This window comes from Pongo abelii, chromosome 5 (assembly GCF_028885655.2).
Source record: "Pongo abelii isolate AG06213 chromosome 5, NHGRI_mPonAbe1-v2.0_pri, whole genome shotgun sequence".
NCBI classification, from domain to species: domain Eukaryota; kingdom Metazoa; phylum Chordata; class Mammalia; order Primates; family Hominidae; genus Pongo; species Pongo abelii.
The window spans coordinates 97657862-97684281 of NC_071990.2; the positions used below are offsets into that span (position 1 = coordinate 97657862).

Consider the following 26420-nt stretch of genomic DNA (forward strand, 5'->3'; position numbering starts at 1 on the left):
GAAAAAATGTACTTAACCTCTTGGGAACAGTTACCTCGGCTAGAAAAGGGGAAACACTGTGCATTAAATAGATTGAAGGTGTATTTGACCACAATTAGTGGCCAAAATATGGCATCTGTTATTATTGGTACTATTATTGTACTTTCACACTTAGAATACTGTTGTAACTATAAATGCTTTCAAATTCTTTAAAAGTACTTGGGGTTCATTATTCTTATAGTAGATGTGAATATTCTTTTAATTCAACATGTTGCTTTAATATTTATTTTGCTGTGTCTTTCTTACCTTTTTGTGTCAGAAGGAAACATCGAATGTAAATTCAATAACAACCTGCTTTTGTAAATCAACCTTCTTTTGTGACTTAAAACCCTCATGTTTAACTGGCACAAAACTGAAACTCTTATATACAAATAAACGATGTTTCCTATGGATTTATAAGTACAGAAAGGCCTTTGCTTTTAGAAATGGAAATGCAGTATGAAATCATTTCATCAAAATAGAAGCAGACATTATCACTGCTTTGCCAAACTGACAATCTAATTTTAAATAATTCAGCAGTAAAATCTTCATCACTTTCCTAGACAGAATTTCTTAAAGCTGTTTAACAGCTTTATAACTCAACAGTTTTTGACTATACTACTAGTTTTTTTGTCATTTCATCTTGAACTACTCTGAGAACTTGTAAAACTAGAATATAGTTATATGCACACAGGCCTTGAGGTCTAATTTGAAAATAAGAACCCAAAGGAAGCAGAATTTGAAGCTAAATTCAGCTTTTAACAGAAATTATTATTCATGATAAACTTTTCTAAATGAAATGCAGTAGTCCTTTTTTAAAAAAAAACTCCACTTTAGAAATGTTAAATATTTATTTATTTTCTTATCAGGAGCTCTTTTCTTGGTTGTAATAAGAATATGCACAAATAACCATATTTTTTGATATTTAAATGTTAGAACCCATAATTCAAGGTTGTTTTTTTTTCCATACAGGTCAGTTACTATTGTAAAATAAATTAATTTTAATTACAAAGGTCTAGTACCAATAGATATCTAAGAAATGTATAATTTATCTCCAATAACAAACTTGTGCTTTGATATTTTTTATCATAAAAACTGAGTTTTCAATGAAGGCAGTTTAGCAGGACTATAGTTGTGAAAATAAATCTGAATGTAGCCATTCTTTAAACTTAAACTAAAAATCATTGTAGAATAAAATGTCAAGCAAGTGGAAACTTTTCTGTGATATATACAGAAATGATACATATGTAAATATTTTCACATAAAAACAAAGATCAAGAAAAAAATTAAATATCTTTGTGGGCAACAGAAATACACAGATTAAAAAGGTTATTTTTATTTTACCTCAATGCTTGCATTGAACACAACTGGCAGAGCAATAGGAATTAGATAAATCTTTACATTCTTCAGGGAATTACATACAATAAAGACACCTCTCTAGAAGAAAATAAAATGAGCATAATTAGACTGCTGAAAGTCATGACTTTCAATTAAGTCACCCATTTTGCTCTACTGTGAAGCTATATGCTTTATCAGAATTTTGCCAGTTGAAAGAAAATAAAGCTAACACTGGCAAGATCCAGCACAAACACAGGTGGCAGCAAATCAGGCACAATGTTGTGTGGATTTTCCTCTCAATGTGGATTATCCATGCCTAGAAGATAACGGCTTGCAACACGAAACAAACATTGTGGGATAAAACAGACAATATTTAAATAGATATATTTTCTACAGGAATGTTTCCTGAAGAGTTTCCCAGGGACTACCTGAGCCAGAGTCAGGCAGAGTGCTCAATAAAATAAAAATGCACATTCCTGGACTCAACCACAGACCCTCTGGGGGCCCAGGAATCTGTACTGTTAAGAAGCTCCCTTGGGGATGCTTAAACATGTATTAAAAGTTTAAATAACGTTACTCCACACTATTTGGAATTTCTCTTGCATCTTTCTTTTGACCACAAATATTTCGTTATCTCTTTCATACTTCTTACTAGACAGAAGGAAAAACAGGCAAACAAAAAACCATTTCTGATTATGCCTGTCAGCAGTGAGAATTAGTAGTGGTATCTTTCCCTGCCTCAAGAAAATATGGGGGAATAGGCAACATGATTTTGCACCTACGTTTCTCAAAGGTGCTCCATAGTACTTATTTTTAAAGCTTTCACAATGTATACATAATAAAAATGTTCAAAATGATTTGCAAACTCTCATCAGATCAAGATAATCCAGTGTAAAAAGAACTGCTGTTCAGTGTTGTTGCTGAATTCTCACAAAGACCCCTTCATAATCTTTGTTCACAAACAGGGAGCGTCTCGGCAGGCACTCCAGAGCTCTCACCAAATGAGGCACTGCCTATTAAGCAGCATGAAAGTACCTAAAGACTGCCCATAAAACAGGAACAAAAAAAAAAACAAAGCTCAGTTTCAGCTCCAGCCAAAAAGGAGTCTTTATGACCTACCAATATGTAAGATGAATACAGATCATGCTGACTTTCCTCAGAGAAAAGTCTAATAAAAAATGTCCTTATCAATATCTGCTTGAAATCTAGTTTATATGGAAAATGGAGAGCATAATACACTTCAACATGCTACTAGTATCTACTACAGTGCTTATGTCCTATAGAATCCCTATGGACTAGAACAATTTTACCTGTGAATAAAAATTAGAAATGAAAGAGGTAGGTGACTATCATTTGAAGATAATCCCAAAACAACATGTTGAATAATATGCTTGAGTCCCCAAAGAGCTCTTTAACTGGACAATGAGTTCCAACATTGGTGCAATTTCCTTAAGAGCAGGGTTTCCCAGATATTTCATGATGTCATCAACCTTTCAATGCCCCAACTCCTAATACAGTGCCACACTCTTCAGACATTTAATATTAAGAAATAGCTAATGAAGTAAAATGTGAAGAAGTAATACTGGAGACCAAAGGGTGAGGTGATGCTGAAGTCAGCTAGGCTCTTCAAAAATCTATACCCTAGTATGGAGGAAAGCACATTTGAGTTGGACAGCACGTTAGAGATTTATCTAATCCAACTCTCGGGTTTTACAAATGAAGAAATAGAAGCTTATTTTTTCCACTGGCTCACAAAGCACTAACATCCTGAAAAGATGCTATAAATCCACAGTTAACTTACTCATTAGTCAATGATGTAGCCAAGTGGCTATACTTTCAGCCCTTATCCCTGTGGGCTGTTTTATAAAGTGAGCCACTGGTAACAGAGAAGCTGACCAAGGCCCTAGATGCACCTGGGGGCAGACTGTCGGCAAGAGAAAAATAATTTGAAATGTCAGACATGCCCTATTAAAACTTGTTCTAGGCTCAGACCAGGGTTCATTTTCCCCTCTTTGTAGGAGACACACAACTGAGCACGTTCACAAACTCCAGCTCTGCTAGAGTTTGGGCAAGCATTGGGGCAACAATACTATTCTGCCTGGAACACTTAGAACTAACACAAGTGGACAACTGGAAACCTCCAAACTCTCAGGGGCAAGACCTACACATAGCTATCTTTAATTTCTCAATAATTGTCAGTCACTTGTTTTGCAAATCAAAAACAAAAAAAATCACTGGTTTTGCTTCATAGCCTTATTTATGTAAGATTTTTAAGTCTCACATTAAAAAGTGGTTATAGGTCAGGTGTGGTGGCTCACGCCTGTAATCCCAACATTTTGGGAGGCCAAGGCAAGCAGATTGTTTGAGCTCAGGACTCTGACACCAGCCTGGGCAACATGGTGAAACCTTGTCTTTACAAAAGAAAATACAAAAAATTAGCTGGGTGTGGTGGCACACAAGTGTGTGTGCATGTGTGTGTGTGGTTCCAGCTATTCAGGAGGCTGAGACAGGAGGATTACCTGAGCCTGGGAGGTTGAGGCTACAACGAGCCATGATCACACCACTGCACTCCAGCCTGGGCGGCAAAGCGAGACTCCAAAAAACAAAAAGTGGTTGTAAGTGATTTTATTTTTTCTTTTCTATTTTCCAGTTTCTGTAATGCTTTCATATTTCTTTTGGTAGTTAGAAAATAAAGGCTAATTTTTAAAAAGAACATCACAGTCTAAAAAATTAAAGGATGCATAGAGTTCCCTCTTGACTATGTTGACATCTAAACTGAATGAACTGTCTGCGTGGCACAGTGGAACAGCGCAGCCTCAGGATTCTGACAGATTTTTGGATCCCAGCTCTACCACTAACCTTGGGCAGGAATTTAGTCCCTCTGAGACCTGCTTTCTTCACCTGTAAAAATGGAAACAATAATACCTACCTCACAACATCCTGTAAGGATAAAATGATGCACAGTACCTGACACATAGGTGTCCATAAATATCAACCCCTTCTCCCAGTACTCCACAAAAACCCTTGAGTAAAAGGAATCACCACAGCCTGCACCGGCCACTTGCCATCCCCCTCACTACATTCACCTTTTAAATTTGCAAGGATCCTGTCTCCTAGATTTTGCGCTATTGCTCTGAAGAGTTGCTATTGTGCTTAGAAAAATTTCTACATTTTATGTTCTCTCTTTTACAACTGTACATGCAGATAAAACATTTCTTAAAACTATCTTCCCATAAATGATAATGCACATTTCCTAAAGCACATATCATGTATAAAAACAATTCTGAAAAATAAGACTAAATTAATTTGTACGTTGTCTCTTAAAGTGCACCAAAGTAAACAGTAATGACCTTTAAAATGTCTCTAACCTTCTTGGGTTTGTTTTTAAAATAAAACTAAATATATATTGATTGAGATGTTTGGCTCCAATGTGATGGTAAAAAGCAGCAGTGTCTTCCAGAAAAAAAAAAGTCTTGATAAACTCAATTAAGCATACCTTAGCAGCACATGAAACGCCTACAATTCAATGTAACTGCAGGCTCAATAAAGCACAATCCTGATTCCCACTATGAAAACAAAATCAATCAAGGAAAAAACCCAAAAACAAAAAAAATCTCCTCACCCTAAATTGAGGATTTCTACTGAACCCTGGAGGTAATATGTGTAATCACTTTCCTATTGTTTATTCTTGGTAACAGAACTATAATTACCATTCTTTCTTTACACTGCTCACACACATACATACACAAACCCTATAAAAACCAATAAAGTGGAAAGGCTATGAGAAAGAAAATTCAATGTCAATAAAGAACAAGCATCACCTAAAATATCAGTCAGTTCCAATATTCACACCACCGTCCGATGTTCCCCACACACATAGACAGCACTGGGACGTATCCGTCGCCTTGTGTGACCAGGGAGCTGCGGCAAAAACTTGAAGGACTTAGGCATCATGTCCAGGCAAGCATCATGGAATTTCTTAATCCTCCAGTAGTAGATCAGCGGATTCAATGCAGACTTGAGGTAGCAGAGCCACAGTAGCCAGGTGCTAATCTCAAAAAAGTTGTGCTGATAGTAAAAGTGCTTACTGAATGTTGCCACAAGGCTGTAAGTGGTAAACGGGGCCCAGCAGACAATGAAGACAGCAAAGAGAATCAAAATAGTGGTGAAGGCACGTGTTTTAAAGCCCATGTCAATGCTCATCTGGAAAGGCCTCTGCAGACTCATGAGACCCAGTTTGCTGGCCTGGCTGAGGCATATACCTTCAGGGTAGCTATGGATCCTCAAGGCATTGTGCCGAAGGGTGTTGAGTATGCCCATAAATGAGTACAGTATTACCAGGAAGGGTATGAAGAAAGAAATGAGAGAAATCAAAATCACATAAGCCTGGTAGCCTGGATTGGTTGTGTACCCAAACACACACTGGGGAGCTCGGGAAGGTATCTGCAGGTCGGGGTTTCCTACGGCTAAAGGAAAAGCTACACAAAAGGAAGTTGCCCAAGAAACTGCAATCAGAACCTTAGCTCTATATGGGTTTAGCTTATCCTGCCTCTGGACTATAATAAGGAACCTATCTATGCTAATGATGAGCAGGATGGCTACTCCTTCTATCACAAATAACCAGAAAAACATAGCAGATACCCTACAGAAGAATTTCCCAAAAATCCATCGGGTAGTAAGAATAGTTACCAGGGCAAAGGGCATGTTCAGCACTGCAAGCAACATGTCTGCAAAAGCTAGGCTGGCAAGGAGGATGTTAATTGCAGACCTCATGGCAGCTTTTTGGTAAACCATGAGGCAAACAACCAAGTTCCCAAGAAAAGACACAAACAGAATGAATATCATTATAGCAGAAAGGGTGATCTGAAGAGGCAAGTTTAGGCTCTTAAATGCTGCTGGTGTTGTGGGCACAGCTGTACTATTCACTGTTAAGGAACTCAAACCAGTGGGAGCCATGGTTTCAAAACTATATCTAAGCAATGGACTGATGTCAGGATGCTGGAATGGTGGAGGGAGTGTAATATTCACGTAGGTGTTTTCATACATGACAAATGTTGTGTTGGATGTCCCGGTATGGAACGCAGTCAACACTGCCGAGAAGACCATGGTTTCAGTTGAATGGAAGATGCAAGCAGAGATGCAGGTGTTCTTCAAGCATTTCAACACAGAACAGCAGTATCAGGTTCCATTGATGGGCTTGGAAATACATTCTGGAAAATGGACAATGAGTTCCATCTTCCACAAGAGTCCTTTTGCCTGAAAATAAAACCAAAACACAAAAAGTAAATGAGAAATGAGATTTGCAAATAACATTTAACTCCAGGGCTGCCTTTCATCATGAAGGATCAGTTTTGCTCTTTTTGACCCTTTAAAAATATTTTAGCCTCCAGTGTAGTCAACACTAAAATATTGTTCTGTTATTTTATCTTTAGTCAACCATGGTGGAAATTTCATGACATTCATATGTAAAGCAAAAGTGCGAGGAATCTCAAAATGTGTTACTGCCCCAAAGACAAAAATTATAATCTTACTGTTAATTTTTAAAATATTTCCAGTGCCTTTAATTTTAATTAAACATTAATTTTAATTTTCATGCTTTTCTACAGTCACTATTAATACAGATTTTTATTACCTGGTTCTCTTGAGCACTATTTTTTTTTAAATTAATAGTTCCTTGGTACAAGTTCTTACTCTAATTTTACATTAGCACAAAACCGGATGACAAAAGAAACCTAAAGCAGGTTTCCTATTTCACACATAACAATTACACACTTTAGTTCTAACATCCTTGTAAGTACGCACTAGGTAATTGTCAATGAAGATCTGAAACATTTTCTTGGCTTGCTTTCTATTTATTTATTTATCCAATTAATTCATCAATTTTTTTCATTTTTAGTTTCTGAATTAAAAATTCATTCATTTTTAATTTCTTTCCAGAAGTTCCACCACCAACCATACTGGAGAATTTACTCAAGAGGAGAAGAAAAATTCTAAGACATCTTGGTAATATTTTCAAAAGTTTTATTTTACTAAAGCTCTCTTTGCTTCTCATAGTCTCTCTTCTCTCCCAAGTCCACTGACTTTCATCCTTTCTTTTCTGATATGTATACATCTATCTTCTCTATTTTCTTCTCCCTAAAAAACCAATCTTACTTTGTGTTAGCAACTTGATCAGAATATGTCAACCAAACAACAAAGATAGAGATGTTAAAGGAGAGATAACTAGAAAAATATTCAGGTATGAAGAATCCATTCCAGAAAACTTACAAAGATATTTAGTTAGCTTGCTCCAAAAAGTTTCATATCACCTTTCTCTTATCCTAACCCCCAATTTCTTACCCAGATTTCTGTAGCTCTAGAATTTTCTGTAAGTGACTTTCTTTATCTGCTGTCTTACACATTTTGTGGTATGGGTTTTTCCTTCTGTAGGTCTTTACTGGAGAGGTAACCTCTTTATAGTTAGAAGTCTCTGAATTTCTGGGTAGATTCCTTTAATAAGCTCTTAAGAGACTGGGAAAACATACATGTACAGCAGTTTAAAACAAATTGCAGTTTACTCATTATTTTGACAGAATCAGTCATTGATTTTTTTTTTTTTTTTTTTTTTTCCAGACAGAGTCTCACTCTTGTTGCCTAGATGGCGTGATCTCGGCTCACCGCAACCTCCGCCTCCTGGGTTCAAGCGATTCTCCTACCTCAGCCTCCCGAGTACCTAGGATTACAGGTATGTGCCACCAAGCCCGGCTAATTTTGTATTTTTAGTAGAGATGGGGTTTCTCCATGTTGGTCAGGCTGGTCTCAAACTCCCGACCTCAGGTGATCCACCCGCCTCAGCCTCCCAAAGTGTTGGGATTACAGGCGTGAGCCACTGCACCCAGCCTAGTCATTGATTTTAAGGGTCATTGTCAAAATTTCATTCATTCATTTACTAATGTATGATGGGTAGGGATATCACATTTCTAAGACCCAAGATCTAGCAATGTAGCCAAATCAGGGACTCTCTACATACCTATAGCTCCACAATCCCATCTTGTATTGTCCAGGGCTGCCTTTATAAAAAGAAGAATCCTGATCTATTCATTCAAAATATCAACTTTACTACTTACATTCACTTCTACGGTTTAATTTCTTTGCCCTTACTAGATTTTATCTATCCTCACATATTCACTTTATAATACAAAACATACCTGGATAAGATGCCACACTAAGCCAGCTGCTCTTGAACTTTATTAACCACAAAGGAGCCAGTGGGAAGACAGCAGTGGTAGTTGGAAGATTTTACACCATAATCACCATCAGCCTCTACAGAAGTACCCTAAATATACATATAATTAAGACTAAAGGCTGTGCTTAATTATAAATTAACCTCAATACAAGTCTACCTCCATAGAGGTAGAGGTAATTTCTCTAGAAAAATTATAAATAGACAAATGTGTATCTTAAGCCTAATGTGGCAGCTAAAATTGTGTTTGACAAAGTAAACTAACATATATCCATCCTGTACTACCACACTGTTTAAAATATTTCATTTCTTTGACCATGTTAAGGAACAAAAACAAAAAATGGGATGAAGCCAAAGTAAAACCATAATTTAAAAGATGCCTTTTAACTTGTTATATTTGCATAGTCATAGTATCTTTCTACCATAAAAGCTTCCCACAACTATAAAAACTTCTAACAATTCATTCAATATTTCATCAAATATCTATTTAAGAACCTACTACATGCCAGGTACTAAAAGGAAAACGGTGAGCAAATAAATGGTTTCTAAATTTCTGGTTAAAAATGCAGACTGACCACAGTCCACATCCTGAAAATTACACTGAAATGACAGTAAAGGGATTTTTTAAACAAAGTATATAAACCAAAAGGACAAGAGGTATAAATAAAAAACACATCAGTAGATAAAAATTTTTTTCTAATTTTTTTTTTTTTTTTTTTTTTGAGACGGAGTCTCGCTCTGTCACCCAGGCTGGAGTGCAGTGGCACAGTCTCGGCTCACTGCAAGCTCCACCTCCCGGGTTCACATCATTCTCCTGCCTCAGCCTCACGAGTAGCTGGGACTACAAGCGCCCGCCACCATGCCCAGCTAATTTTTTTTTTTTTTGTATTTTTAGTAAAGACGGGGTTTCACCTGGTTTGCCAGGATGTTTTTTAATGTTTTAAGGCAAAAAAAGCAAATGGTGTTGTAGTAACTGACTTAAGAAACCAGAACAGAGAACAATTTATTCTCAATACTTCCCGGGAAATATGCTTTGAAGAAACTGAAATAATCCTGTAGATCCCCAGAGAATTTCTGGATGCCAATTACCACAGAGTATATAGGCAGAGCTGAAAACTGGAAAATTGAAAATCAGAGACACTGGAACCCCACTCCACATCTAGTTCTCCTCCTCTCTGAACAATCACATGAAAGCATGTATCTCCATTTCAGTAGCCCAACTCTGTGGCACAACTGAACCTGACAAGCACCACACTCAAAAATATTAGTGCAAGGCTGAAAACAGTGGGACTGAGTGAATGCATATTCAATTTGAGAACCTAGCTCCTTTTGCCATCCTGCTCTCAGACTGCCAGAAGCCAGGCACATATTGCCCATGCAGAAGACTGAAAGGCTGTAACTAAACTGCCACAGAGGAAAAACCTCTAGATACTAACATCTGATGGTAGCCCAAGAACAATGCCAGCTTGGTGACCAGTCACCTGTATATAGAAGCCCACCCACTGTCAAACAAGCCCATGAACACAGAGATTCTAATCAACTTTTCAGTGCCTATTAAATATAAATGGTCAATTTCTCTAAGAAATAAAGAGTTTAACAAAGAAATTAAAAGCATTTTTGTAGTTAAACATTAAGGAAAATAACTTCAATTTAAAATACTAAGGAAAATAGCATGAACAGGCTTAATAATGCCTTTGCCTCAGTATCTGTACAGTGGTCTTCATTCACTTCACTCCTGGCTCACTGGAATGTAAATATTCCCTGGCCTTCTTCCTTTTCTCATGAAGTATAATAACCAAAGCAGTGCTCTTGAATGCTCACAGTAACTACATTAAAAGATTCTTTCCCCTAAGCATTTCTCATCAAATATCATTGTCACCTGAAGTTTCTTTGAATTTTATGTAAGAATAGGTTAAAAAGTTTCATACTTACAATTTGTATTTCTAAATGAAATAGGACAGTAACAGCATGAGAGCAACAGAAAATTAGCTTAGGTTGGTAACATTTACACAGGAGTCTTAATGTTAAATCCAATCTAGACTAGTCTTTATTTGCCATTTGTTGGAAATGTTTAACAAATCTTCCAAGTGAGAAAAATTTTAAATTATGTGTGAATGTGTGCACATGATATATGCATACATAATACACATGTTTATACAAACACACCACATGTATGTGTACTTGTAAAACTCATGTATGGTAGAAGTGACTGGATTTACGATTCTCTCTTATTGCATCTACAGAAACAATGCGGGTTATCAGGTTAATGATATAAGTGGAGTGTTTTATATTTGGAGTGTGCCAGAATGTCACATTTATAGGGCTTCAGTGGCTAGAATGGTCAGTGGAGGTTGTAGTATTCTCTTGGTCCTCTTTCCTTAGTCTTACCAGCCACTGGAGTGCTTTATTTTATTTTTTTGGGACAGGATCTCACTCTATCACCCAGGCTGCAGTGTGGTGGCACAATCACAACTCACTGTAGCCTCGACCTCCCAAGCTCAAGTGATCTTTGGAGTGCTTTAAGTACTTGTTTCATTCTCTGAAAAGGCTATATTCTCCTAGAAGGCAGCCATTGATTTTATTAATCCCATTGTTCCCTACGACCACTATGCTTTGCACACATTCCGATAAATATTTAGATAACTAAATTCATTTGCACTGTTTTGTGGGATCAATTTTTTGTTTACTCATTTTAATATTCATGAAATATGCATATAATTTTAAAAATAATTATATAAGTTTTAAGGTGATCATCAAACCCTGTCCCAATCTTCACCACCCCATTCCTGTTTTCAGAGGTACTCATTCTTAATTATTTTAAAGGTTTTTTCATATATTTATTCTTTATATATCTAAATAACATGAAGAAATTACTTTTTGGTTTATCACTTATATATATTAACTCCTGATTTCCTGTAAGTATAGATGTAGATTTAGCTGTCACAGCATTTCCAACTAATTTCTCTTCCCTTTGTACTATCAAAATCTTTATTTGAAGCTTCTGAATTACAGTAGTGTATTAATGTAGTTATGTAAATAGTACATTTACTGATAAGCCAACAGTAGAATATTTTCCTTTCTTGTTTAACTTTTAGAAATCCTAAAATTAATAATTAACTTACATAGTTATTCTCCATTTTTTTGTTTGTTTTGTTTTGGCTGTTTGGATATTTTTTGTTGAAGTTTTTGTTCAAGTCCTTTGCTCATCTTTCAGCTGGGTTATCTTTTTCTTATAAATTTGTTGGCATTTAAATATACATACACACACACACACATACATTCTTTTTTCCCAAAGGATGAGGCTGTGCAATTTATAAGGAACAGAGGTTTATTTTGTCTCACAATTCTGCAGGCTGTATGAGAAGCATGGTGCCAGCATTTGCTCCTGGAGAGGTTTCAGGAGGCTTACAATCATGGTGGAAGGTGAAGGGTGAGAGCAGGAACAAGAGAGCGAGAGGGGTTGGTGCCATACCCTTTTAAAAAACCAGATCTTGTGTGAACTCAGAGCAAAAACTCACTCACTACTGGGAGGACAGCATCAAGGCATTCATGAGGGATTCACCCCATGACTCAAATACCTCTCACCAGGCCCGAACCTCCAACACTGGGGATTCCATCTCAACATGAGATCTGGAGGGGACAAACAGCGCAACCATGTCAGTATCATATTCTACAGCACTGATTCTATTCAGAGCAGGAGTTTATGGAAATCACATGATTAATGAAGTTTGGGCTCAGTACAACTCCCACTCATCCCAGAACTCATGCCATGGTTATTCTACCAGTTTTGAAATGCTGAATTAGAACAGACAAACTCAGCAGATTCCCTCACTGGTTCTCTAATCTGTGGATCAAGGGTATAATGGTAGGAAACGTTAACTGCAAACCCTTAGAACTATCTATTTCTACCTATGAAAATAAACCAAAAGCAACATTTCATTCCTGCAGAGATTGAAAAGATTAGAGTCACCATCAAGGACTTGCAAGAAGAAGGTGATCATTTCTGCCATATCTCTATTCAAGTTGCCTCTTTGGCTTTGTAGAAAACAGATGGATTTTGAAGAGTGCAGATGCTGTACCAGATGTGGTTTTACTGATGGAGCAAATCAATGTATTTCCTGGCATCTGGTACACGGCTATTGATCTGTCAAATTCTGGTTTTCTCTATATGTGTTAGCAAAGACTACTTGAAGCATTTGCCTACCCTACTATCCTACCTCAGGACTCTGTCAAGTCTCCAGCACACTATCATAATCTAGTCCACAGGGACCTTGGTTGTACTTCTAGTCAATAGAATGTCATGCTGCCCATTACATGCTGACCACACAGTAAGTGGTAAATACCCTATGCATGGTAAGACACAAGTGCGACAGAGTGAAGAAAGAGTCCTAAAAAAATTCAGAGGCCTGCCATCTTTTAAATTTTCTAGGGGTCTTAGCAGTATTTCAAGATATCCCTTCCAAAGTGATAGCTCTCTTGCCTACCACTAATACAGAGACACAGCATCTAGCTGGCTTTTCTGGACTCTGCAGGCAACATGCACCTCATTTGGGTATGTTATTCTGACCTATTTATCAAGTAGCTTGAAAAGCTGCCATATTTGATTAATCAGTAATAATAAGAGAAGGCTCCACAACAGGTCCAGGCTGCTATGAAAGCTGCTCTGCCACTGAGCTGAAAGATTTACTGGTGTGTTAAGTGTCTGTGGCACATAGGGATTCTGTATACCATTTGGCAGGCCCCTTAAAGGTCAGACCAGATCTTTAGTATTTTGGAACAAAGCTATGGAACATGAGTGCTCCACATAAACTTGGTGTTGTCTGACTTTCTGAAGCCATACAGTTGGGTTTGCATGGAGCATTTTAGCCTTATACAGAAGGATATGTATGAAATCAGACCTGGCAGGTGCTCAGGGCACAGTTCAGTTACATGAGCAAGTGGCTGAGATTCCCACAGCTCCTATATTTGCTGTAATGACCCTCTCTTTAAACTTCACCTGTGACCTCACTGAGAAGAGTTTCTTATGACCAGTTAACTAAAGAAGAAAAAAATTAAGGCCTGATTTATTGTGCAGATGGTACTGCACAATAAATTGCTGCCACCCAGGGGTGAAGAGTTGTAGCATTACAGCCCCACTTGGAAGCCCGTAAGGGCACAGCAGAGAAAACCTCCCAGTGGGCAACATTTTGAATAGTATACTTCATTGTTCATTTTGACGAATTCATGTCAGAGATGAAAAACTACATTCATACATAGACAGTAGCTAATGGTTTGACTGGCTAGTCATGTAAATGCTCACCAAATAGCAACTTTCAAAAGAAGAGCTTGATAATCAGGCAGACAAGATGACCTATTCTATTGAGATCAATCAACCTCTCTCTCTAGTCACTCCTGTCCTTCCCTAAAGGATTCATGAACAACATAGCCATGGCAGAAGAGACAGAGATTATACATGTGCTCAGCAACATGGACTTCCACTCACCCAGATCAATCTGGCTATAGCCACTGGATACTCACCATGGCAACACAGGGACCAAAACTAAACTTACTGAAAATGATATAATCTCCTGGAGACACTAGCCAGCTACTTGGTGACATGGACTACTTCCATGATTGGTGACTGTTTTTATTAGAATATATCCATATGCTGGATAATTTTACCAAATTAGGCCATCAAGCATAATATCAATATGTTTAGTATCCTGTGCCTCCTTCCTTTCACACAATATCCTACACATATCAGAGAAAAGTAATCAGAAAGCTAATAATCACCTCCACTGTGGTTACACATTTCAAATAAAAACAGTAGGAACTCAAAAACAAAACTCTTAAAATTTTTTTTTAAGTATCCAGAAGCATAAAGGAATAGACATATCAAGATATTCAGTATTCAAAGGGGCAATCTGCATTCTTAAGAATAACCTTTTATCTCCTGAGTTTTGTTAGGAAGTATAATATCAAAGAACTGTCTTAAGCTCTTTGAATATGTTAGCTTTAAAAATTCCACGGCAACTATGACATTACTACTGCCATAATATCCATTTTAAGGATGATGGAACGATTGCACAGAATGGTCAAGTAACATGTCCAAGGTCACATGACTGATAATTGGCAAAGCTCGGAGTTAAACCCAGGAAGTCTGTTCTTAGCCACTATGCTACGCTGTAAAACAGAGAATACAACATACAGAAATGCCACCAGTACAAGAAAAACATAATACTTTGTTTTCTGTTACATATCACTTGTATGTTTTCAAAAACATACTGCTAAATTTAAAAAGCAATTACAATAAATTTAGAAATGATGTGGAAATGAATCAGGATTATATCTATATTTTTTACCAGAATATTCATGTAAATGTAGGGCTCTATGCTGTGATTACAGAAGTCTAGGTCTGCCAAAAATATATGACATATGGAATCTAAATATGCATGAAAAATACAAATACTTTTTTTCTTTCAAAAAATGAGACTCAGTAAAAAGAATCTTAACAGTGCTGAATTTGCTCAGTGTTTCCCAATGCAGATGGTACAAATATCTGGTAAAAATACAATAAAGCTCCAAAGTAACGAGATTAGTTTTCCCATGGGGTTGCTAAAACTGGAGTGACCACCTTTTAATCACAATTTCACATGAAATGAAGTGAAAATTCTACAATCCCAATAGAAGTGAATATTTAGTAAGTAAAAGGAAAGATTTCTTCAGGCCAATTCTTTCAGTGCCCAAAAGGATTCTCTGATGCTGCAGTAATATAAATGCTGGCTGTTTTTCAGAAGAGTTTCACAGGCTGAAGTGCTGGGGCTTCCATAAAACTCTGCAAAGCAGTCCTCATCAAAACTGGGACTGCAGAGAAAAGGAGCAAAAAAGTGGGACATCTACACTGAACTCCAGTCAACTAAACAGGGCCAGCTTCTTTCTTTATCTCATCCTGCCATCTCTAATTCTTCAAGATGGTTTTATTCTGTTTCCTTTCTGCTCCTTTCCTTTTTCTCTGCCTTTATATTATTTTGACTGTATCTCTACACTGAAAATTTTCAAAACCAACCTCCCTTTCTAATCTCCAATAAAAGACCATCCTTGGATCCACATACAAGCTGGAGTACACTGGCTTTACCAGCCCATTAGAATCATAGCCTCTCTTCTACAACTTCCATCTCTAACCCCTCTAGGAGAATCCTGCTATCTTTGCCTCACCAGTTAGGCCTTCAAATGACCCTGTATTCAGAGTGCATGTTAACTAATGTGTCTAACTGCCTGTTATCTCCACCATGACTCAGACTACAAATCTCGCAAAAGAGATAGGAGCACCACATTACAACTCAGAAAGAAACTCATTATACAAAATTCTGCCTTGATGTTAAAATTCACTGGGCTGCCTAGATAGAGATATAAAGATATACAGATTAGATATAGATATAGGCATGTATGTATATCTACAGATAGATATCATGTGTATATATAACCAAAAAATTCTTTCATGGTTCAATAAATATGTTCTCTTTATATGCAATTTGATCTGAATCATTTTCTGTATTTTTCTCTTCCTTCAAATCCATAGTAACCCAGTACTACATAAAACCTATAAACTTTCACAAATGCTAAGAAAATGTCATCTAAATATGGCCAACTTCAAGCTTTTCCTAAATTATCTTACTATAAGGATGTCAAAAGTAGAGAAAAAATATCTGGGTAATAGTCTTGGCCCTTCCATTTATTAACTAAGATGTTCAGGCAAGTCAGTGAATTTTCCTGACTCTCAAATATCCTTATCTCAAAGATGCAGATATAAAACCACACCATAGGTTGGTGAATTAAATAAGGTAGATGAAAGTGAATTATAAACCACAAAGTGCTATCAAATTATAACATATTATAACCATAATCTTCTACAGACTTCGACTATGTTACGCAATCAATATCTCTATTATAGCCTATTGGTGGGAGTATGAACTGGTACAACATTTTGGGAGTAAGAGTAGGCAGTATTTCTTAATATTAAACAATTTAAATATTGTCTAGAATTCTACATGATAAAAACACTAGCATAAACATGCAGATAAGAATGTTCATTGCAGCATTACTTCACAGTGAAAAACTCAACATCTTTTTAATACTCATCAATAAGATAACAGTTAAATAAGCTGGGGCACAGTGGCTCACACCTGTAATCCCAGCAGTTTGGAAGGCTGAGGCAGGTGGATAGCTTGAGGTTAAGAGCTCGAGACCAGTCTGGCCAACATGGTGAAACTCTGTCTCTATTAAAAATACAAAAATTAGCTGAGTGTGGTGGCATGTGCCTTTAATCCCAGCTACTCAGTGGCTGAGGCACAAGAATCGCTTGAATCCAGGAGGCAGAGGTTGCAGTGAGCTGAGATCGCGCCATTGCACTCCAGCGCAGGCGACAGCGTGAGACTCCATCTCAGAAAAAAAAAAAAAAAAAAGAAAACAACAGTTAAATAAAGTATGGTACATACATACTAGGAATACCATGCAGCTATCACAAACAATAGGTCAATGTAGAATAGTGATATCAGAGAATGTTCATCATATACTAAAAGAAAAAAAAATTAACATGCAGAATGACATACAAACATAGTCCCACTGTTATGTATGTATGTAGACAAACACAGACCAAACGGACAAAAGGGATTTCTTTTCTGGTATGAAATTAAGGGAGTAAAATATTATTTTCCCCATACACTTACAGTTTTGTATAATTTTTTTCACATTAAATCAATATTGATCTTGTACTATTCTGTCACACTTTTCTTCCTGTTTCCTGTATAAAATTCCTTGAGGATGCAAGCTGCAACCTATCTTATTTGTAACATATCTGACCTAACACAAAGCTGTGTATCCTAGAGTTGCTTAAGATAACAATAACCATTTATGCCACTCTCTATGGAAAAGAGGGTAAGAAGCAAACCACAGTCTGCAGATTCTGCATGACCTGGGCTTAAGCTTCCCAGGGCTCCCAGCAGAGACCTCCCACCAGCCCCGGTCCCAATCCAATCCTCTAAAATGCCATACTCATTGCATATGCTCTAAAGGTTGGCCTTGATTCCACCGATCCCAGGATGCTGGGAAGAATCGAGTGGCACCACTATGAAAAAATTGCTGTTCTAAAACTATTCTATCCCCTAATGGGTAAACAGAAACTGGCTGCTGGGAATAACCCACGCACTCCAGCCAACTCCTTACTGACAGCAGAATAAAACAGGTAGGAATCTGAAATACTGGCATTACTCAAGAGTGTCTGCTTTTGTCTTGAACAAAATGAAAGTCTAAAAGAAAGAACAATTGCCTAAGAGAAAGGAGAGCTCTTGTGACATTACGGAGCATCTCTCTCTCATTCTGGGCCAGAGGCTGTGCTTGAAGAGAAAAGATGTCACATCATGTTCTTCTGTTATTTGCCACACTCTTAGCCAACAAGAATTTCACTTGGTCCTCCCTTCATTCCTATCTTTCCTCTCATCTAAGAAAGAAATAAAATTGCAAACTAAGAGAGGAAAGAAAAAAATGTATCACATATAAATTTATATTCCTTCCTATATTAGGCCCTTGCTACATATCCAGAGATTCTAATTAAAACTGGGGGAATGGTAGTCGAAGGACACACCAGGATGGAAGTATACTCCTGAGTTCTGTTTTGAAAAAGGTGGAACCAGAAATAAAGAACCAACCATTTCACTTCAGAACTTTATTTCATTTAAAAAAAAAGAAAAGGCAATCACCTTCATTGGGCAACCTACTTTGCAATTAAAATGAATACTCTATAAATTTAGATCACTATAACAATGTCTATTTTTTTTGTCGTTAATTCTGTTATTCTCTGGTTTATCTGTAAGTAGAGTCAAAGGAAGCTTTGAAAACAAACCAAAAAGGAATATACAATAATCACATAGAGTGAGACAGGGTAGGGAAGAGCTTATTTAAAGTTATTTTTTATATAGGGCACATCATCATGGCATCAAAATTACCTTATTCGCAAGGCATATCTAACCTAAAACCTATATGCAATAAAGCTAAAGGAAAAAATGCTGTGTGTACATTTTAAGTATGAACCACAAGTAGTGTTCTATTTATAATGATGTTCCATTCCTAACATCTTTCTAATTCTAACCACAATATTCACCACAAAAAAAGAATTTTCTCACTAATGTTCAAAGGAACACTTAGTTTTTCCACAGACATTTAAAAAATGAGATTATTAAGCACAAGGATTTATTTGCCTTCCTGTTACTTTTCCCCATAAATACTAAAAAGAAATTAAACTAAATGTCAGGAAGGGCTCTGTTTCAGAGAATATGCTAAATGACTTCTGATGACAATTAAAACTGAAACTCAAGTGGCAGGAAAGGTCAGCATTTAATAGAAGTGCAAATTAATTATAATTGAAAACTTTAAAAATGTATTTTTAAGTGGCTAATAGATTAACCTTTTAGAAACGCAAAAAGCAAAAGTGATAAGTCCTATCGGTGATAGGTTTTGTTCATATTCCCTTTGTCTCCTACTTCTATTTCTTTTTATTTTTTTATTTTATTGATGCATAATATTTTGCCTATTCATGGGGTACATGTGAGCATTTGTTACATGTATAGAATGTGTAATAATCAAGTCGGGGTACCTGGAGTATCCATCATCTAGAGTATTTAACATTTCTATGTGTTGGGAACATTTCAAGTTCTCTCTTCTAATTAGTATGAAATATAAAGAACATTGTTGCGAACTATAGTCACCCTACTCTGCTACTGAACATTAGAACTTCTACCTTCTATCTAACTGTATGTTTGTATCCATTAAACAACCTCTCTTCATCCCCTCTTCCTCTTCTGGTATCTTCCTAGCTCCTGGTATCTATCATTCTATTCTCTACCTCCATGACATAGCTTTTACAGCTCCCACATGAATAAGACGTGGTACTTGTCTTTCTGTTCCTAGCCTATTTAACTTACCATAATGACCTCCAGTTCCATCCATATTGCTGCAAATAACATGCTTTCATTTTTTATGGCTAAATAGCACTCTACTGTGTACATATACATGTTCTTTATCCCTTTGTCTGTTGATGGACATTTAGGTTGATTCCACATCTTTGCTATTGTGAATACTGCTATTATAAACATGCGACCACAGGTATCCTTGGATATACAAATTCCTTTTGCTTTGAATATATACCCAGCACTGAAATTGCTGGATTGTATGGTAGTTCTCCTCTTTGTTTTTAGAGAAAACTCCATACTGACCCAGAGGTCATTCAGGAGCATGTTTAATTTCCATATATTTGTAAAGTTTCCAAAGTTCCTCTTGTTATTGATTTCTACTTTTATTCCACTGTCATCTGCAAAGATACTTGATATGCTTTCAATTCTGTTGAGATTTGTTTTGCATCCCAACACATGGTTTATCCTAGAAAAATGTTCCATGTGCTGATGAGAAGAATGTGTATTCTGTAGCTGTTGGGTGAAATACCCTGAAAATGTCTGTTAGGTCCAATCCAAGGTTTCTTTGTTAATTTTCTGTCTAGATGATCTAACGCTGAGAATGGGGTGTTGAAGTCCCCTACATAGTCTTTAGTCTCCCCTACAAGTTTGTTTTACTTTTGAGATGTCTTCTATTATTTGATCTTTATCTCTGAGCAGTGGCTATGATTATATATTCTCTGTCTCTGAGGAATTACTATGGTTTATTAACATAAGGGTGAGCCATAAAGATGGCATCATATGAACATCTGCATAAGACTACCTGATACTAAACTGGAGTAAAACAAAACCTTATGTAAAAAGTGGTATATTTGAAATGTAGGATATAAAAAAATTACTATAAAAATGCAACAAAAAAGAAAACAATTGTAGTATTGTTACTTCAAAGCAAAAGAAAAAATATTTTTTGTAAATGACATTTAGTGGTACTCAGAAAATAACCCATACACTTGTTCAATCTCCAACTTTATATCTAATACATACAATATTATATACGTATAAAACCTTAGTAAGTTTTCAAGCAAAGGAGGAAATGTAAATTATAGATGAGGAAGCTGAGCCACAAGGAAACTACATAACTTGCCCAAGGTCACACAGCTGGTAAACAGTAGAGCGAGGATTGGAACTCAGGTAAAATTGCCTCTCGTCTTTGAGCCATCATTACATTAGGGGCGGAAAAAAAGTCTTATCCCAGAAAAAGAAAAAAAATTTCAGATGTGCAATTATTATAGCTACCAATTCTTAAATGTCTACCATGTACCAGACCTTAACATATATTATTGCTAACCCTGACAAATCACCCCAAAGACAGAAGTTATGTTCCCCATTTTCAAGAGAATTAAACCAAGGCTCAGAGGGCAATGTGCTGCCAATCACACAGCTGGTGGGAGAACCGGGATTAGAACCCAGGGCGCCCAGCTCCAAAGTTTCTGCTCTTTCCAAAATGTTTTGCTGCTTCTCACATAACCTACGAAAGAGAACGATACTTTTATTCCACTTAATATAGTAATTTGCAATGTTAAAAATGCTGTCCCTCATCCCTGGTCTAATACCTTGAGGGTTTTTTAGACTAGCCTTCCCTAAAGGCTTCAAGTTTTCTGCAGAACACCATTCCCTGAGGGCCTGAGGCAGCATGAGAGCAAATAATGTGTTTTACAAAATGACCAAAAAAAAATGTAGGGCAGTGACTAAAACAAGGACATTTCTGTGAGTTATATCATACTTTCACAACTAATACAGCCAAAATGTGGATAAGGAAAATTCCATTATCCCTTAACCCCAGACACAATTTTCATACTGCTGACTAAAAATTAAACTGTTTGGATGATTTCTTGAAATCCAAACACTTAAGACTTGGATAAACTATGGGAATGAAGAATGTTTTAGATTTTCTAAATTTTTATGTGCATACTTTAGAACTCTGAAATCAGTTTAAAGTGGTCTAACACTTCAACGCCTTCCAAATGCAACTGGTAAGGCTGACACTCACCATTTATATGAATGCTTCCAGGAGCAAGATAATTTAACTTCATGTGAGGAAGCCAAGACATATAATTCCCCTTTTAAATTTGTGGCGATTTATAAAACAGGTACTTTCCGATATATCACAAAGGAGAATTTGATCTTAAGTTAATGATTTGCATGGATGTGGGAAAGAAGATAACTCAAAATTGGAATGGCTCTGATTCTACTTATAGGAGGTATCTAAAATAGCCAAACTCATAGAAGCAGAGAACAGAATGGTAGTTGCCAGGGACTGGGGAGAGGGAGAAATGGGGAAGTGTTCTTCAATGGTTATAAAGTTTTTTATGCAGGATGAATAAGTTCTAATAATCTTCTGTACAACACAGTACCTGTATTAACAACAGAGTATTGTGTACTTTAATATACATTAAGAGGACAGATCTGATATTGTGTTCTTACAAGAACACACACATACAAAACAACATGAGGAAAATTTTGGAGGTGATGAATATGTTCAGTGCCTTGGCTGTGGTGAAGATATCGCAGGTGTACACGTATGTCCAAACTCTTCAGGATGTATATGTTAAATGTGTACAATTTTTTGTATATCATATACATCAACAGAGCTAAAAAATGAGATGCCTCATGAACTTAGACTTGAGGCGATGCTCCTAAATGAAATTATATAAATCAATAACTAGACAAACTTTCATACAGATAAATCACTGAACACAGCGTAACATAAGAAAACATTCCTCAAGGGTTTCCTGCTCTTCTCTCTACATTATTTTTGAAATGCAATCCGCTTCATGTTAATGTGACCTGTACCACATACCAGATACCAAGACAGAATACAAAAGAAAAGGGGACACAACCCTTGCCTTCAAAAATATTAAAACATTATAAAGATTAATGAAAAAACTAATTATTCTGGTCTATTAATATAATATCTTCAAATGCATGGATTTTTATTTGTTAATACAGGCAATATTACACATTAAAAATTCTTAAAAATCAATGAATAATAATGTATATTAGCAAGTAAATCATAAATAGAAGACGCAAAAAAACAACCATTGTTTGAAACAGTGTTCAGTCTCACTCAAGTAAAAATGAGAATTCAAACATAATGGAATGTTAATTTTGTGCCTAGCTTTTCAAACGTTTAAACAAGATGAAAATAATTCTAGCAAGTTGATACTCCACCAATGGGAATGTAAGCTTATAGCAATTCAGGAAGCTATTTCAACAGCCTTAAAAACATTCCTAGAGACTTCCGCTTCTAGCAAATAAAGTCAAGCCTGTAACAGACCAACACTCCCACCAAAAACAACCAAAAAAGCTGGATAACATTTTTAAATCTCTCTGAAGACATCTGAGAGCCACCAAAGCAGGGAGAACCTGACAGGCTACTATCTGAGAGAAATGAAGTATAGAAAAGTGAGGCGCTCTGCAATTCGGGTTATTTTTCACCTGAAGGCATGAGCTAATTCTGAAATGCTAGCTCAGATGTTTTCTCAAGGCAGCTGAGAAACCGAGAGCCTGCAAAGTGGCAGCTGAAAGGATTAAAAGCTGCTGAAAAGCTTGAAAGTCTGGTAAAAGAGGCAGCTGAAATGCTAGGAAGCTAAGCAGAGCACAGTCTCAGTGGGCTGGAAGCTGGCGTTCTGGGTTCATGGAAAGGTTGGGGGAAACAACATCTGAAAGATGTCACTCTTGGAATAGGCATGAAGAAAAAAATTGAATAGCCCTCATAACAACCAAAGATCAGCCTATAATTAGCTCAAGTTTAAGTTTCTTAATATTTATTAAGTTTCCAAATCAAATAGATTTTTAAGGCACAAACAGGATGTCAAAAGCACTGGCTATAAAGAGTGATAAATTCACCAAAAGGTGAAATTATAAGAACAGAAAGGCAAGCCAAAAGGCAGAAGACATTTGCAATCACTAATGACAAAGGACTCATCCTTTGAATATATATATTTAAATGCCAACAAATTTATAAGAAAAAGATAAACAACCCAGGCTGAAAGACAGGCAAAGGATTTGAACAAAAACTTCACAAACATATCCAAACGGCCAAAACAACACAAAACAAAATCCACAACATATGTAAACACGTTCTTCCTCACGACTCATCAGGGAGATGCAAATAACAATCACAATAAAATAAAAATCCAACAGAATGACTAATGTTGCAAAAAAAAATATATATATATATATATAAATATAATATACCAAATACTGACCAGGATGTGGTGCAAATGAAACTTTCATTCATTGGGAGTGGAAATGGGTAACTAGATCACAGTATGCTGTCTACGGTAAATTTGTAGTTATGCCTGCTGTTACCCAGTAATCCCACTCCTGAGTAATGAACAGAAATACTTAGATTTGTACACGAAAAGTCAAATACAAGTATATTCCTAGAAGCATTATTTGAAATATTAGAACAGCAAAAATGTCCATAAATAGAACTGATAAATCAATGTCATTATATTCATATAATCAAATACTACACAGCCATGAAAATGGGCAAAACTACTATAACGCAACACATGGATGAATCTCACAAATACAACATTGAACAAAAGACAGACACAAATATGTATATACAATATTATTCAATTTATATAAAATTCAAACACAGGCAAAATTCATCTATGTTAGTAGTTTATTGGTTAACTTTGGGGAAGAGTAGGAGTTATGACTGGGAAAGGGTTTCTGGGAGGTTCATATATTCATTTTTTTTCAAATGTCACTGAACTGTGCCCTTACGATTGGTGCATCTTTCTGCTTGTTATGTAAAACTTCAAAAAGTTTATGAAAAATATTAAAACTTTCTAGAAATTTTACTTCTCAGGATCCATACTTAAGAAATAATTTTATACTACCCAAAGCAATCTATAGATTCACAGCAATCTCTCAAAATGCCAATGACATTCTTCATAGAAATATTTTTTAAAATGCTAAAATTTCTATGGAGCCACAGAAGATCCCTTATAGCCAGAGTAATCCTGAGCAAAAAGTTAAAAAAATTTCATGGCCGGGCGTGGTGGCTCAGGCCTGTAATCCCAGCACTTTAGGAGGCCAAGGCGGGTGGATCACCTGAGGTCAGGAGTTCGAGACCAGCCTGGCCAACATGGTGAAAACTCGTCTCTATTAAAAATACAAAAATTAGCCAAGTGTGGTAGTTCATGTCTGTAATCCCAGCTACTTGGGAGGCTGAGACAAGAGAATCGCCTGAACCCAGGAGGCAGATGTTGCAGTGAGCCAAGATCGCACCACTGTACTCCAGCCTGGACAACAAAACTCCCACTCAAAAAAAAAAAAAATTTCATGTACATCATAGTAAGAAATTCGAAGCAATCCTAAGGTTTACATTTAAAAAACAGATAGAATTATGTGATTTATAAAATAGAATGCTGTACAGCAACTAAAACTGTTTTTGAAGAGTATTTAATGACACGTGAAAATATTATGCTAGCATATTGAGTGAAGAAACCCTGTATACATAATATGTTCCCACTACGTTTTGAAATTTTTTTCAAAGAATAAGAAGAGAACATATCAAAATATTAACATACATCAGGGTGAACACGCAACCCAAGAATGGGAGAAAATTTTTGCAATCTACCCATCTGACAAAAGTCTAATATCCAGAATCTACAAGGAACTTAAATTTACAAGAAGAAAACAAACATCAAAAAGTGGGTAAAGGATGTGAACAGACACTTGTCAAAAGAAGACATTTATGCAGCCAACAAACATAAGAAAAAAAGCTCATTATCACTGGTGATTAGAGAAATGCAAATCAAAACCACAAGATACCATCTCACACCAGTTAGAATGGCGATCATTAAAAAGTCAGGAAACAACAGATGGATGCTGGAGAGGTTGTGGAGAAATAGGAACGCTTTTACAGTTGGTGGGAGTGTAAATTAGTTCAACCATTGTGGAAGACAATGTGGTGATTCCTCAAGGATCTAGAACCAGAAATACCATTTGACCCAGCAATCCCATTACTGGGTATATACCCAAAGGATTATAAATTATTCTACTATAAAGACACATGTACACGTATGTTTACTGCAGCACTATTTACAATAGCAAAGACTTGGAACCAAACCAAATGCCCATCAATGATAGACTAGATAAAGAAAATGTGGTATATATGCACCATGGAATACTATGCAGCCATAAAAATGAATGAGTTTATGTTCTTTGCAGGGACATGAAAGAAGCTGGAAACCATCATTCTCAGCAAACTAACGGGAACAGAAAACCGAACACCACATGTTCTCACTCTTAAGCGGGAGTTGAACAATGAGAACACATGGAGACAGGGAGGGGAACATCACACACTGGGGCCTGTCGGGGTGCGCGGGGACAGGGGAGGGAGAGCTTTAGGACAAATACCTAATGCATGCGGGGCTTAAAACCTAAATGAGGGGTTGATAGGTGCAGCAAACCACCATGGTACATGTATATCCATGTAATAAACCTGCATGTTCTGCACATGTATCCCAGAACTTAAAGTAAAATAAAATAAAAAGAAAGAAAAAGAAAAACCCAAATAATTGCCAAAAAAAAAAAAAAAAACGGGTAGATCACGAGGTCAGGGATGGCTGGCTAACATGGTGAAACCCTTCTCTACTAAAAATACAAAAACAAAATTAGCTAGGCGTGGTGGTGGGTGCCTGTAGTCCCAGCTGCTCTAGAGGCGGAGGAGGGAGAATGGCGTGAACCCAGGAGGCGGAGCTTGCAGTGAGCCGATATCGCTCACTGCACTCCAGCCTGGGCGACACAGCGAGACTCCGTCTCAAAAAAAACAAACAAACAAACAACACAAAAAAAATATTTCTGACCAGTAGGACAGTCTGTGGTACATTTTTCTC

The 26420-nt window shown here is 36.6% G+C and overlaps 1 protein-coding gene across 2 annotated transcripts in view; it reads right to left on the reverse strand.

Annotated features, from left to right (window-relative positions):
- Positions 1-850: 850 nt before the first annotated feature.
- Positions 851-26420, reverse strand: part of GPR63 (G protein-coupled receptor 63) — a 43140-nt gene continuing 17570 nt past the window's right edge. For both annotated transcript variants that reach the window (XM_002817167.5, XM_054557896.2), the window contains one exon: positions 851-6612. In XM_002817167.5, the coding sequence (XP_002817213.2) occupies positions 5203-6462 (1260 nt within the window). In that variant the 5' untranslated portion in view covers positions 6463-6612 and the 3' untranslated portion in view covers positions 851-5202. The remainder of the gene's footprint in view (positions 6613-26420) is intronic.